The 15,562-nt window shown below is 31.2% G+C and overlaps 2 protein-coding genes across 2 annotated transcripts in view; one reads left to right on the forward strand and one right to left on the reverse strand.

Moving 5' to 3' along the window:
* LOC139501253 (uncharacterized) overlaps nucleotides 1-15,562 on the reverse strand; it is a 599,145-nt gene that overhangs the window by 217,447 nt on the left and 366,136 nt on the right. The window lies entirely within an intron of this gene.
* LOC139501484 (chorion peroxidase-like) overlaps nucleotides 3,483-15,562 on the forward strand; it is a 31,944-nt gene continuing 19,864 nt past the window's right edge. The window contains exons 1-4 of the mRNA XM_071290572.1: nucleotides 3,483-3,705; nucleotides 4,574-4,616; nucleotides 14,076-14,216; nucleotides 15,153-15,329. Coding sequence (XP_071146673.1) covers nucleotides 3,664-3,705; nucleotides 4,574-4,616; nucleotides 14,076-14,216; nucleotides 15,153-15,329 — 403 coding nt within the window. The 5' untranslated portion in view covers nucleotides 3,483-3,663. The remainder of the gene's footprint in view (nucleotides 3,706-4,573; nucleotides 4,617-14,075; nucleotides 14,217-15,152; nucleotides 15,330-15,562) is intronic.

Here is a 15,562-nt window from a genome sequence, read left to right on the forward strand (position 1 = left end):
TTATTTTTAATAGGATATAGTGTGTTGTATGTCCAAGTATTAATAATTTTTGGGCATATATTGCACAGTCCTTATCTAAATGTATCATTCGATGGCTAAGTAGACATGTCGTGGGGAAGCACAATTTCGCTACACTGACTGTGGCTGTAAATATGACATGACAAAACTATCTATATAACAAGTATTTTGTTTGTCCAAAATGTCGTCTTAGTAACCTATCATTTCTGCTTCCTTTTTTGTATAAAACATCGTAAAAAATATTTTATTTATGACTCAACGTTTAAATCTGTTAATGCATGACGCATGTCAAATGTAGAGATAATAGTAGTGCATCTACAGTGATATGAATAATTAACCTAGGATAAATAAAAGAAATCCAAAAAAAATCCGTACAATTCAATAAAATGCCCTATTTTCATTTTTAATCAAGATCAAGCGGTGAATCCTTCAAAGTTCAAGACATTAATTTACAAGAGCAATAATGGTCGTCAAGAAAGAAAGTCAACTCTGTTTGAAGGTTTATTTGGGAATATATATTTAAAATAAACATTTTTAGAGAGAAATGCTTAAATAGAAAAAAAAATCACAAACAATTAAAAAAAATGTAGGCGCTTACATAATCATTAAATTTAACTTTAAATGCGTGCATTTGCCTCTTACGAATTCGAAAGACTTCACTTGCGGAAATGTGATTTTGAATCGTATGGATGTTTGATGAAGAGTGAACATAAAGACAAAAAGAATCTTCAATTTTTAGAGTGTAAAAATCAAAGAAGGCAGTGGTAAAATCTATTCATCTTCGAGCCTTTTTTTATTTTTTGTATTTCTTATGAAGAAACGCATTGTCAAGATAATGCTCAATGTATTAGAGGCGATTTTGCAGTTAAATAACAAACAGTGTATAATTCGGGAATTCAGAGGTTGTCATCACATCAGTATAAAATTAAAATAGTCCAACAACTTATCTATCTTCTTTTTAACATAATAACTAGATGATTTGACACATTCAGGCTTAGAATGTCAGATAATACTTTTAATGGTCTGTTTCACTCTATTTTTTGTATCAATAACATTAGGTCTTCAGTTTATTTTTGTCATCTGAGTTTGAATATCTATCGTCTGTTTACTTTGATTTAAACGTTTTAGAAGTCGGTCGTTATCATTACGAACTGATTTTGTTTTACCAAGGCTTACACTGTGATGTCACTTTTAATAGTACTCATACATTCTTTATTCTATTTATTTGATAAGTAAATACTATTATCAAAACAGTTGATCCTTTCTTGGTTTCTAAACATCTAAAGGGTGATTGGTGGCCGAGTTGTGTAAGTAGTGGAACAACTGTATCACTTGCCTGTCATCACTGTGGTTGTGAGTTCAAATACCGCACAGAGAAGTGCATCGATTCTAATTTCAAATGAATAGAATTGTTGGTTTTCCTACCGAAGGTCGGTGGTTCTCCCCGGTCACTCCACCAATAAAAAACTGACTGCCATGGAATAGATCAATTGTTTTGAAAGTAGCGTTTAACACAAATCAGTCAATCAAATATATGAATATGAACTAACATATTTTTTTTTAAAGTCATTAAAATAAAAAGAATGATAGATAAGCAAAAACTATTTTACATTGTATACTTCAGTACTAGTAGACAAATACGAAAAACAGTATGTTTAGTTTTTGACATTTTCACCTATTTTGACTTTTTGTTCTGTACACGCATCGTTGTCAATACAAATGAATTTTATGCGACGGTCATGCAAGTAAGAGGTTTAGTTAGCTATTAACCAGGTTTGGTCTTTGGTTTATTCCTACATAAGAAAAGGCCTGTACCAAGTAAGGAATATGACAGTTGTTATCCATTCTTTTGATGTGATTGAGCTTTCGATTTTGCTATTTGACTAGGAACGTTTCGTTTTAAATTTTCATCGTCGAATTTCGGTATTTTTGTTATTTTACTTTTTACAGTAGAATCATAGCATTATAAAATAGAAAAGAACATTTCTCCTCCTACAGTTTTACGAAGATGTACAATTTGTTTTATAGAACACGGACAATCTTAAAATCGCTGAATCAGTCTCATTACCTTCCCTATGATTAAAGTTAATAAAGCGCTACTGAAACATATCGAAACTGTGCACATATTCTCTGTTAACATACTTGTTCTTTAAAGAGGTATGTTATTTCTATAGATACATAACCTAGCAAGCGTGCTAATAATCGAGGGTTATTAGATAAAGCGAACATCTCCTACTATTAAAAGTGATTCATTTACCTACAAGGTTCATCTATATTATTCACACAAATCTATGGTTTTCGTATTTTTAATAAGGGAGTGAAGGAAATTCTTGGTAGTTCATTTATTATTGTAAAATGTACTGGAAAAAGATCAACAAGCAACTTATTAACGCATAGTTATCTTAACATTATATCTATTTTGTTTAATAAACATGTCACCAAATACCAAGACATTTCCGCTTGCAATGTTGTATATTAGATACATGTAGAGGTAAATGAGTTTATTATGTTATCAGTGTGTATGCGCTTAATAAATTAAGAATTTCTCAGTTATCGCCGACAAAAGTGACTTAGATATGACGATGCAACAAATGATCATCCAGTTACACCGATATCAATAAAATCCCGTTGAAAGAATTACATATCTGTTCACCTATTCGCACTATACTTTTTTATATCCATAATATATATCTATGTCGGTCAGCTCATCAGATATCATGGTTTCGAATTCGCTAGTATCTGTCAAATATATTTTTAAAAAGGTTAAACGATTAAGGAACTAATTTTCTATGTTGAACCCGAAATGTAGCTCTCTCTTTCGCTTGAAATAAAAACTTTTTTTCTACAGACTTGAAGGACAGAGTTTTGAGAAATCTAGATTTTGTTTTTGTTCTACATTATAAAAGAAATTTCCCTAAAATTAGAGAGATCGCTTGTTATAAGTTATCAGTGTGCTCATAGGAATTATCACAACGGGTGTCGCATGTGGAGTAAGATCTACTAACCATTCTTGAGCACCGAAATAATCGTTTGTATGGGAAAATTGTTACTCTATCTAAATATTATTGTTTTTTTGTTTTTTCGGGTACTGATGATTGTTTTTTTTTTGTGGAATTTTGGTACTTTTTATTTGCATTGCCAGCTTATTATCGACTTTTAAGTTTGCATATCCCTTTAGTATCGTTTCCATATTTTTTTTAACCTCAGACATAAATATAATGTCATAATTTATATTTATCAATATATTAGTTCCACGTGTTGGAATAAGAAGGTAATTGGCGGAGGGATAAAAGCGTAGGTGAGTGTAAGGTTAGTTGTAAGATCACAACGAATGATGTAATGTATAAATAGCGTAATAACATTTCTACTTCTATCGGAAAAACAATGCATTTTTTCTAAGTCTTTATATTATTTCTTTCAGGCTGAAAACATTTCAGTGTATCATTTTGTTAAACATGTTAATCGGATTTTCCTCTCGATATATTGTAGTCAGTCACCTTGAAAGACCTCTAGTATTGGATGATTAACATCAAATAGTCGTTCTTTTTGTCCAGGTTTAGTATATGAGACTGACGAATTATCATACTAGTATATAATTGAGATTTGGTATTATATCAAGATTGGTGTGTTAAGTACTGAGGAGAAATGGAGATCATGGCGTTCATCACCTTTATTATATCTTTAATGGTAAGGATTTTCTCTAGTTCTTAATGAACATGGAATAATGTCAACAATTAGCGTCCAACTTCCCTGCTTTGACTGTAAAAAAAGTCTTCATTCAGATTTTGTGATTTATTCTTAAGATTTAAAAAAAAAAAAGGTTTATATAATGTGGATCAAAGATCAACTAGTTTGATTGTGTTTCACTAATTGTGCCAGTTGTAGCACCCGTTGTAGTACTCTAGGCAATTGAAAACAGTTTGAAATTCAAATTCGGTGGTTTGTTACTGAAGATGAACGAATTATAGGATATTTGCTACGACAGATTGTACATATTCATGGTCATCTATGACACACACACATATATATAGTAACTGTTTAACAATCCATAATTACATTTATTTGTTTGTAGAGATTCTTCTTATAGGCAGACATGAATCCTATGAGAGAAACAAAATAAAACCCTATCCTTGAAGTATACGTTGACTAGTATTTCAATCTGAAATTTTATTATGGTATCAAAGCATCGACACATGATCCTTATTTTAACCCGATTGATTTCATTTTTTGAAGATTATATCCAATTGGAGACATATTTTTCATATGTTAGCGCGTCTTGAATGTAAAAGAGAGGTGAAAGACACATTAAAGCAATGATTAAAAAGATTTTATGATGTATTTCAGTTAATAAATTATGTAAAATTCACTCAATCAAAGTATAAAACAATAGAGATTGATTCCAAGTATCATTTGAATTTGCCTCTTTGCAAACAAAGACAGAATTTACAATCGACCATCATGAGCTATCAAAAGAAAGTAGGTCGAACGCTCTATTTACCAATGCTACAATATTATGTATAATATATCATAGATTATTTTTTTTATCTGTTTTCAGATCATCGTAGATAACGTGGATTCATCTCATGGTGGTTGGCGTAGTAAGTTAAATATTTCCTTATAATTATCTTTATATAGTAATAAAGCAGTCATCAGTTGTTTTTTCTTCTTTATATAATTTTGAGAGGCGGTGTTCAGATTTTAAAATCAAACCTCCGGTTTAACGTATTTGCAAAAATGTAACCAAATGATTACAAAACTAAAATTTTAAACCAGAATGGATCGGAATTAACCGGCTTAAAACAACAAAACAAACAATACCACACAATTGCTGGATCGGCCTTAACCTGACAATTTAAATTGTATATAGGTAGGGGTTGTTAATTTGTACAGTTTCCGATCTATAACAACATAACGAGCCGGGTAAGAACCTTTTTTTGCACTAAAAAGGTCTTTTAAAATCAAATGAGAACAATTACTGTGGATTTTTTTTTTCGTGGGTATAAATTTTCGTGGATTAAGGAAAGCTTACATGTTCGTGGATATTAAATCTCGTGGTTTTGCCAAAGTGTGTATACAAGCCAATGTGAAATTTGTAATTGAATATCTAGTTTCGTGGTTCGTCTGTACCAACGACATCCACGAAAATGTGTAGCCAACGAATAATAATGAATCTGCAGTAGTAGTTTATGGTTTAACTGTGATGAGCTCAAGGGCTAAATTCAGTAAAAAATCTAAAATTGACTTTAATGCTAATCTATGTCTGGAATTAAATGTATACCTGATTTACCTTTAGAAATTAGAATCTTTCATATTTCATTCATGAAAGTACAAAGGTAGCCCTATCTTTAATGACCTTGTTTACAAACACTGTAGATTCGCACTTAATTCCTTTACCGACCCCCATTACTTTTCAATTCTGTAGTAAAAAAATTAGTACATTCAGCATTCTTTTTTTATTTTATTTTTTACTCTAGTGCTGATCCATCTATCAAAAAATATTTATTTCAAACATTATCTAGCAACCAGAAGAGCACATGACTTCAGTTTTATACAGAAAGCTCTCCCCCAATTGGGCGGTCCCTGATGACGTATATTTATTTACTGAATTTACTCCTAAACTTGTTTATGCAAATACTTGATTGCTCAATATATCAAGGAGATTGGAATTACTTATCGGCGAGAACAAACCCGTATGTGGTCCATATTCTGTCATGGAAGAAAACTAAGCATGGTCTGGGAAGGTCAAACAATGTCTACCTCTTCAAATATTTTACTTTAGAGTAAGAAGTTATGTTCAGAAGTAATCGTTATTGGTACACTGTATATATTCCATGTGTGATGCAACTATGTGTTACTAACACAAGTGTTTTGTCACAAAATAAAAAAAAAATGGGTGAATTAGACAAGTAATTGTTCTGTTATTGTGACGGCTTTTGTCACATTGAGATGCTATTGTTTACTGTTAATGATTTTATGTCTTCTTATCCAATATCATTATGAAAACAAGGAAGTGTGGTACGATTGCCAATGAGATAACAAGAAAAAAACAATTTGGAAAGACATATAGATTCAATTTGTCGTAAATTTTGGAATAGAGTTTCAATTTATTTGAAAAATAACCAAATTTAAAAACGAAAAAAACTTCACTCTTTACATATGTATATATCAACAGTAATATTGAAAATATTTGATTACTTCACATACCTTTTTCTTGATAACATCAAGTCCATCAAATTGACTTTATTTATAGCAGATCTTCTAAGGCTTTTTAATTCAGGCAATAATGGTTGTAGTTGTAGATATGTGTTCTAAGATATATAGAGCGATTCTCTGTAACCACCAAAGAAATTTTAATAGGTTCTGGCACAAATTGTCTCAGATTTTGATGAAACTTTTATATTATAGCCAGTACCATACCTAAAGGCAATAACAGGCAAGAAATTGTTCCGGAATATTCCGGTTGCCATGGAAACCACATAGGTTTATTTTAGCAATAAAAGGTCATATTTTAACTCTTAAAAAAGTGAAAAAACGACATTTTGCACTGTTTAGTTCTGATTTATGTGTAACATATCCTTTTTTTTCTGAATAATATGATATAACTGACCTTTATGCTATTTGAAATGCACTTATGTTTTACTTTTACCATTTTCAGTTATTTTGCTACCAACTAGTAAATATATGTTAAAATATCAAATTTGGAATTCAGTGAAAAATGCGTAAATAAAGGATATTCAAGTGATTTATTTTTTATTAAATGCAGCGTCTCCTAGTAAAATGTTAGGTATATTTAGAAAGAATCAATATAGGTCTTCCGGAATATAAAATAAAATCAATGGGCAAATAAGTGCAAAAAATATTTTTCATGAATGATAATCACAAGATTTTAAAATTCTGTAAATTGAATTTTTCTACATAATTTCTCAATAATGATCCAAGTAATTTCCATATTTAAACAATACAAAGATGGAATTAAATGTCTAACAACTTAACAAAATTAATCAGTTCAATTTTTCAGTCCAGAAAAATAGTTTTGTTTAATAAAATTTAATAAAAATGGTTGCTATAGTAACCGAATTTCGAAAATTTTACATTTTTTTGTTCTTTCTCAAATTAAGTATGTATCCTTACATTTTTAAAGATTTAATTTTGTAATTGAATACAAAGGGAAGAAAGAACTGTTTGTGCATATTAGTTTTTTACTGATACAGATCAACAAAGTTTGCTATTTATAAAGCAATGTGATTAACATTAAACTCATATTGGTGCAATCATGTGTAGGTAATTTAGGAGATAACTGTATTGTATTCTAACCTTTTCGGACATAAAACGTAGATATTACTGTCGCAAATTGAGTTTACCTAGTGACATATAGCAGGGCTAGGTAAACGAATATTTGCAACAGTAAAATCTAGATTTACGTCCCTAAACCTTAAAATAAATTACAATTATATCCATTCTAATGCAATAGTCAATAAAGATATTGTTTCTGGGTTTTTTATTTGGACATATAGTTGCTTAAATAAAAATTCCACAAAATGTTGTTGACTTCTTTGGCACATAAACTTCATAGCAGCATCATGACTTCGTATGAATACTTCCAGTGTAAAACTTTAGCATAGTATGTTTTGGGGCTTTGTTTAAGCTTCAAATTTGGATATTAGCTATTAAAAAGTAGTTTAAGGTAGGCGTTTTTTTCTATTTCGCCTTTTTATTGGGAAAATATAATGTCGTTGAATCCAATATGGCTGCTTCTTGCATCCTTTCAAGATAAATAAAATAATCCGTCATGAATTCTTTCTGATTGATGCTAAAGAAAATCTTTTTCTTTTTCACTTTCAATGCCCATAACATTTTTTTGGCACTCAAGTCTGTAGTACATGCATTTTCTAGTAAGAGTGCTTGCATATCAGGACAATGATGTACATTATTTGACAGCTTTTTGGTATATAGAACTTTTACCTGACCTTTTAATGGGCCTTTCTCTAGCTTATATTCACAGCTGCATTGAAAGAGGTGTTGAGCAAGACTGATCTGGTTCTTGAACTCTTTGATGCTGCCATCCATAGGATAAAAGAATGTCTGCTTCTGTTGTTTTGAAGTCTGCTCTGTTCCTAAAAAGAGGATCAATAAAATAAGAATTGTTTCCCTAAAAAATCAGTAAAATTCAAAGGACAAGGTACGATAAGGCCTGTTTTTGACACCCCTACTTTCTCATTTTTCCAATTCTGCTATGGAAAGCTACTTATTATGTTAAAATATTCCCTGAGGTTTGAAGTTTGTTTAGATGAACTTCAAAACCACTAATTTTAGCAACTGGGTGAGGTGAGGGGGATAAAAGGGCACAAAAAACGTAAAAAGAAGGAAAAATAACGATTGTTGGCCATTGTTTCTTAAAATTTAATACCGTGAGCCTACGTGACCCGGAAAAAAGTATGTCGATTTAGACAGCAAAAACACTTCTAATGACATTGGAATAAAGAAAAAATTTTGGCGCAGGCACTACAAAACAAAAAAGTTGTTGTAAAATCACCTGCAAAATGAATGATAATTACAATATTTGAATAATAACATGTTCCAATTGGCCCGGTTGTATCAGAAGATTTTTGAAAAAGTTTATGCCAGACGGACTCAAAGTGGGCCAGGTGACATAAAAAGGACAACGATTCAACATGTATAAATTTCTCTTTTAACATTTGACAGCCTGATTATCTATAATAAGATTCTGTCTTTACCTATAATCCTGGAACCCACAAGCAGGAAATTTAAATGATGCATAACAATGTTTATATGATGAAATCATAATCTTTCAGTCAGTTCAATTGAAGTCTGGAGCTGGCGTGTCAGTAAACTGCTAGTAGTCTGTTGTTATTTATGTATTATTGTCATTTTATTTATTTTCTTTGGTTACATCTTCTGACATCAGACTCGGACATTCTTGGACTGAATTTTAATTGGCGTATTGTTATGCGTTTACTTTTCTACATTGGCTAGAGGTATAAGGGGAGGGTTGAGATCTCACAAACATGTTTAACCCCGCCGCATTTTTGCGCCTGTCCCAAGACAGGAGCCTCTGACCTTTGTTAGTCTTGTATTATTTCAATTTTAGTTTTTTTTGGAAATTAGTATGGCGTTCATTATCACTGAACTAGTATATATTTGTTTAGGGGCCAGCTGAAGGACGCCTCCGGGTGCGGAAATTTTTCGCTACATTGAAGACCTGTTGGTGACCTTCTGCTGTTGTTTTTGTCTATGATCGGGTTGTTGTCTCTTTGGCACATTCCCCATTTCCATTCTCAATTTTATTATTAAACTCTGTGTTGGTTTTCTTGGTTGCTAAGACAAAACATAATAATGATCATTGTCTTACAAGTGTTCTTAAGTTTTGTACATGAAATAATTATAAAATTACCTTCAGTAATGAGGTAATTAAAAGACATCTCTGTCCAGTCATTGAGTACTTTTAACTGCACAGAATTCTTTGTTGATTTTAAAGTCACAAGCTTTCCTGAAATGAAAATTGTAATTAAAGAACCTGTACGCATTATATTGTTTGTTAAATTGATCAATATGGAAGTTTAAAAAAAAATTACCTACTTCAAGATCATAAACTCTAAAGATTTTTTATGTCGTTATGATATAAAAATTACATGAATTTTCATTCTAGTCTCGGAGTTTTTGGTCTTTTTATCAATAGGCTCTTTGCAACCTTTTTATTAGGATGATTTAATTTAATATGTTTTAAGATGCAGTGCTGAGCTTATTGCATTTAGTATTGGTATTGCTTTTGATTGTCTGTATATACTTTTAACCACTAAACCAGGATTTAGGAGGAGGATTGAGTACTTATAGACTTCTTGTACCCACCTGCGTACAATATGTACAAGCCAGACCCTGTATTTTCAGTGGTTGTGTTATGTTTAAAACTATAGGTTATTTGTAATCTGTTTTTTTTCTTTATGTTAAATATAAATGTAATACCTTCACCAATATTGTATGTCTGCCACATCCTCACATGACTGCTCTCAAATCTGCAAAAAATGTAATATTGGTGATTGTTTCTTCATTCTTGGTTACATCTAAATAAAGGATTGTGTTAACAACAACCTTCACTCTGTAACGTTTCCCTGGTACTTTATCAAGTGCCTACAAAAGATTGGATACTAAATGAATTCTGATAGACACAATATATAAAAGATGTGCTGTGAGTCATTGCTCACTACTCATATCCCTGCTTTTTGATAGGTAGCCATCAAACTTTCACATTGATTTGTGATAGCCTTTTGGATTTATTTTGTGAAAACTGTTTGTGACGGACAGACGGAAAGCTGATTACTATAGGGCTCCTATGTCTAAATAAAAAAATAAGATATCAAATAAAGTTAATGAAATATCTTATATCTAATTTATGAGATATCTTATAAAATAAATAAGATATCTTATAAACTAAACAAGAGGAGGCTCCGGGGTCTCCAACCGGTGCTAACAAATAATATTTTCATAAAGTACTTGTGACCTTGAACTTTGAATGACTAGAAACATCAAAATCAATAGGGATCTTCCTTACCTTAAAACACTCAACTGTGTAAGTTTGAAGAAATAATATGAAGGTGTTCAAAAGTCACAGTCCAGAAACCGATTTCAGCTGAATATTCAACATCATTTAGTATCTTTGACCTTGACCTTTGACATACAAACATTAAAATCAATACGGATCTTCCTTACCTAATAAACATGCAACTGTGTAAATTATATGAAGGTGTTCAAAAGTAACGGTCCAGAAACTGATTTTGTATAGACGGACGGACGCATGGACACCGGTATTTCTATGTCCCCTCCGGTGGGAGACAATAAAAGATCTTATAAAATTGTTTTATAAGATATCTTATAAATTATATCAGATGTCTTATAACATTCATTCTAATACAACATCCGTACGTACGTCAAATTTCATTGGATAACGTCGTAATTTTCAGGGTATATATCAATCTGAAGATTTTGAGCCATCAATCTATGGTCTGATGGTCGCGAATATCCGTTTACTGGCTCCGCTTAAGTGCAGCTAGTAAACTCAGTTTGCGACCATCAAATCCATGATTGATGGCTTCAAATCTGCAAGTTCAATACAGTTAGCTCCTAATTGGATATCTTGAAAATCTTATATCTTCCAAAGTTTATGAGATATCTGAATAAACTTCTTTATAAGATATCTCATGAAAGATATAACATATATTATTATCATATACTTAACTACCGAATTAGACTATTTACCGGATTTGTGATCACCCCTAGTTTTTGGTGGGTTTGTGTTGTTTATTCTTTAGTTTTCTATGTTGTGTCATGTGTACTATTGCTTTTCTGTTTGTCTTTTTCATTTTTAGCCATGGCGTTGTCAGTTTGTTTTAGATTTATGAGTTTGACTGTCCCTTTGGTATCTTTCGTCCCTCTTTTAATAACATATGATTGTTACCATATGAGTATGATGATAATAGCATTACATTTACGTACATTCCATTTTTTTTCGAATTGGTGCTTAGCGGACTGATAGTGATATCAAAAAAGTTAATCACATGCTTCGACTTTTATCACATGCCTTTCTGTAACGGTATCGCATGGCATTCCGGTAATACTCGGCAAATTCCGGAAAATACACCTCAATGGTATGTTTTCCGTGAAAAACAGTACAAAGTAGGGTACAAAACAAGTATTTGGATAGTCGATAGTATATTGTATAAAATGGAAAAAAAAATGATCAAATGATAACATAAATGCATTTTTAAACAAAATTAAGAAAGTTACTTTAAAAATGTAGACTTTTCCAAATAGTGTTTATTATGTATATTGCTAAAAAAAAATATCGTCCTTATTAAAATATATCATACTTGGCTGTTTTATTCATTGTTGAGGCATATGATAGAAAGATGTCATATCGAATGTACATTATTTGGGGTCTGACGCCCCTTAATATTTCACTCTTTGAACTGCTATTTTAGAACCACGTAAAAAGATCAATATATTAATCTGTTATTTTTCTCCATTGTTGAAACATATGATAAAAAGATCATAGCATGTTATTTTTCATATCGCATGTTTTATCAGCCCTCGGCCAATATCAGCCCTCGAGCTATGCGGCTCTCGTGCTGATATTGAACCTAGGGCTGATAATACATGCGATATGAAAAATTCCATGTAATAATCTGATATTATACAAGATATCTAAAATACTTTTACAAGATATCTTATAAAGTCAAGTTTATGAAACATCTTATAAAGCGTATGCAATGATACTATTTTGCATATAGTTATACCTACCCTCTTTCTTTTTAATGGTGGTATTTTAGCTTCTGCAATCTTGTTTTTTGTATTTGTCTCAATATTGTTTTCTTAAATTAAAAGAAAAGAAAAAAAGAATATTTTTAACAAGGTACTAATTGAAAATGGAACAATTATGAATTGTAGAATACACATGACAATATTGAAGCAAAAACCAACCTATCTTAGAGGGTTTAGTAATATATGAAGTGGTTAGGGTTCAGTTGAGGTATGTTTAATACACAAATGATTTAGAAATTTACCCTCAAATTTCCCTCAATCATGCATGCATGAATGCATGGCTTAACCCCTATTGGCCCTAAGTGTACATGTAAATTAGATAAATTAAAACCTTTTAGGTTTTAACTAAAGCTTAATGGTGAAACTAGTTTACCAAATAAAATGTGCAAAAGCTATAAGTGAATATGAAGACCAAATTGGAAATTTAATGTTATTTTTGAATAGAAAGACCTTCGTATTCTTGTCATAGTAAAGCTACCTATAAGTACATATGCAGTTTGACATGTGGTTACAATATGGATCCCATACATACATGACATAACAATAAACTCACTATTGACTATTGAGTATACATGTGAACAGAGAATCATATTTATACATGTATATGAAAAGACATACCTCCTCAACATGCTCAATACTGTTATTTCGAAATAGTTTTTCTCTACACAGTCTACAAATGGCTGTAATATATATGTATCTAGAAAATAGATACACAATTAACCTCATTCTGTGTATCACTATCAAAACTATTTAGGCCAAAAAAATATATATGTGTGTTTATTGTCACTTGCTGAAAAAATAGGGTAGGTCTGTAAGGATTTTTTTTTTACATTGAGTCTATGGGAGCAACATTGTGACTTAATTAGTACTTAATCAAAAATACTCAAAAAACGATGTCATTTTGTAAAAATACTGAGACATATTCGATACTTGTGTCAGCCTACGTCGACAATTTCAGTTTCATTTGTTCTGTTAATTAGTTTAAAATCATAATATGAAATAAGGGATTTCTATCAAACGGTTAATGATATTAAATATATTGGTGACCACAATGGAATTATTAACGAATACATTTGCTTTTTTCTCATTTGGTCTATGATCCACTTCGATAATGCTTTTAAAGACAGTTAAAAAGATGTTTTCGATTATTTTAATGGATCTGAAAAAATGATATCAACGTTTAATATTACATATATATATTAATTGTGGTTTACTCAATTTATGTTTTATTTTGTGGCATTGTGTTCACAATTTTATAGCATTTTTGAAGTAAAATTTCCAAAGCATGTATTCCACAAAAATTTGATTGTTAGATCCTTTAAATCTTAAACAGAAAATTTAACTGTTCATGTTTATAATTTTAGATTCTTAAACCTCATAATGTATTTTAAAATATGACTGTATTTTACTTATTGCGTCTGTTATGTTAAGACAGCGTTGTGAATGTGGAGGAATACGACTGTCATACAAGTGAGAGGTTTAGCTTGCTATAAAACAAGGTTCAATCCACCGTTTTCCACACAAGAAAATGCCTGTACCTAAGTCAGGAATATGACAGTTGTTATCCATTCGTTTGTTGTGTTTGAAACTTTGATATTGCCATCGGATATGGGACTTTCCTTTTTTTATTTTACTTGAAGTTCAGTATTTCTGTGATAATACTTTCACTCTTTTGAAATGGGTCCAACCTTTAAACGTTATATACATTTTTATTTAAATCACAGAACAGACTTGTCCGAGGACCAAATATAGAACATTAGATGGATCATGTAATAACTTACAGAATCCTTCATGGGGAAAGGCTAAAACGACAGAGAGAAGACTCGAAGATGCAAGCGGAAGACCAATGGAGGCTTACGAGGACGGTATGATATATAAAAAGTTCATGATTTATTGAGGTAAACAATGCATACATGTATTTTTTTTAAATGCTAACCCTGTCGACCTGTATCGTTCTTTTCTTTTAACAATTTGAAATACCCTCTCAGTTTTGACTTGTTTTGTTCATTAAATTGTAAATGACAAATGAACAAAGGTTGAACTACTTTTGCCTTTTATTTACTCATGAAGATATTTTACAACCATGAAGATGAGGTCAAGGACATTGGACATGTAACTGACGGAAACTTCGTAACATGAAGCATCTATATACAAAGTATGAAGCACCCAGGTCTTCCACATTCTAAAATATAAAGCTTTTAAGAAGTGAGCTAACACCGCCGCTTACAGCAATGAAATATTGTATAACCATCAACATCTATAAAAGACAGTTTGAATAAAATTTCATGATGAATGAGGTTAGTCTATTTGGTGGTTATGGCAGAAATGATTATCATAACCAAATAAGTAAGACACAATTAAAATGAAAAGTACTCTTGTAAACAGCTCAAGTATGTTACTTGAAAGATTCATCATAGTCTTTGATTTTCAAGGAACCATAAAACCTCATACTTTTTCACATATACACACACGGGAAATTCTACAGAAACTATATATAATTTTTTTAGTCTGTTTTCAAATCTTAGCTTGAAATTCAGGCATAAATTGAAGTTTAAATATTATAATAAATATTGATTACTGATTTAGCTGCAGGTCGGGGGTTTATAAAGTATGAACTTCTAATATTGTGGGTTTTTTTTTGGGGTTTTCTGTATTTTTCATTGGTACAATAAAATGAAAAAGGTAATCTCCTTGTATAATGATTTTTTTCAGTGAAATTTAACTTCAATACTGAGAACTTACATTTACCAAATAACAAGAAACCCAATTTGTTTTAAGTTTACCCTTACCGTTGTTTACAGGAAGAAGTATACCTAGAGGTTACCCACATCACCTTCCAGATGCTAGACTTGTCAGCAATCTAATATCAGATTCTGCATTAGGTCCAGATGACCAGTTTGATAATATCAGATCAGGAGAAGTTATGGGTTTTGGTCAAATCCTAGCTCATGATTTAATAGAAACTCAATTACCGTCAGGTAAACATCCATATAATCAACAAAAGTTTTAATAAATTTCTTGCGTCATAAGTGCTCTTTACCATTTCCTTTCCTCAGGAACGCAACAATCTTAATATTTGGAAACGTGAAAAAGTTAGGAGCTTTATGGCCAGTGGAGGCTTACGAGGACGGTACACTATGAATAAATATTTTTCATGATTACATTAGGTAGGCAAACATAAATAGTTCTTCTTCGAAACTTGGAAGACGTA

This window comes from Mytilus edulis, chromosome 13 (assembly GCF_963676685.1).
Source record: "Mytilus edulis chromosome 13, xbMytEdul2.2, whole genome shotgun sequence".
NCBI classification, from domain to species: Eukaryota; Metazoa; Mollusca; class Bivalvia; order Mytilida; family Mytilidae; genus Mytilus; species Mytilus edulis.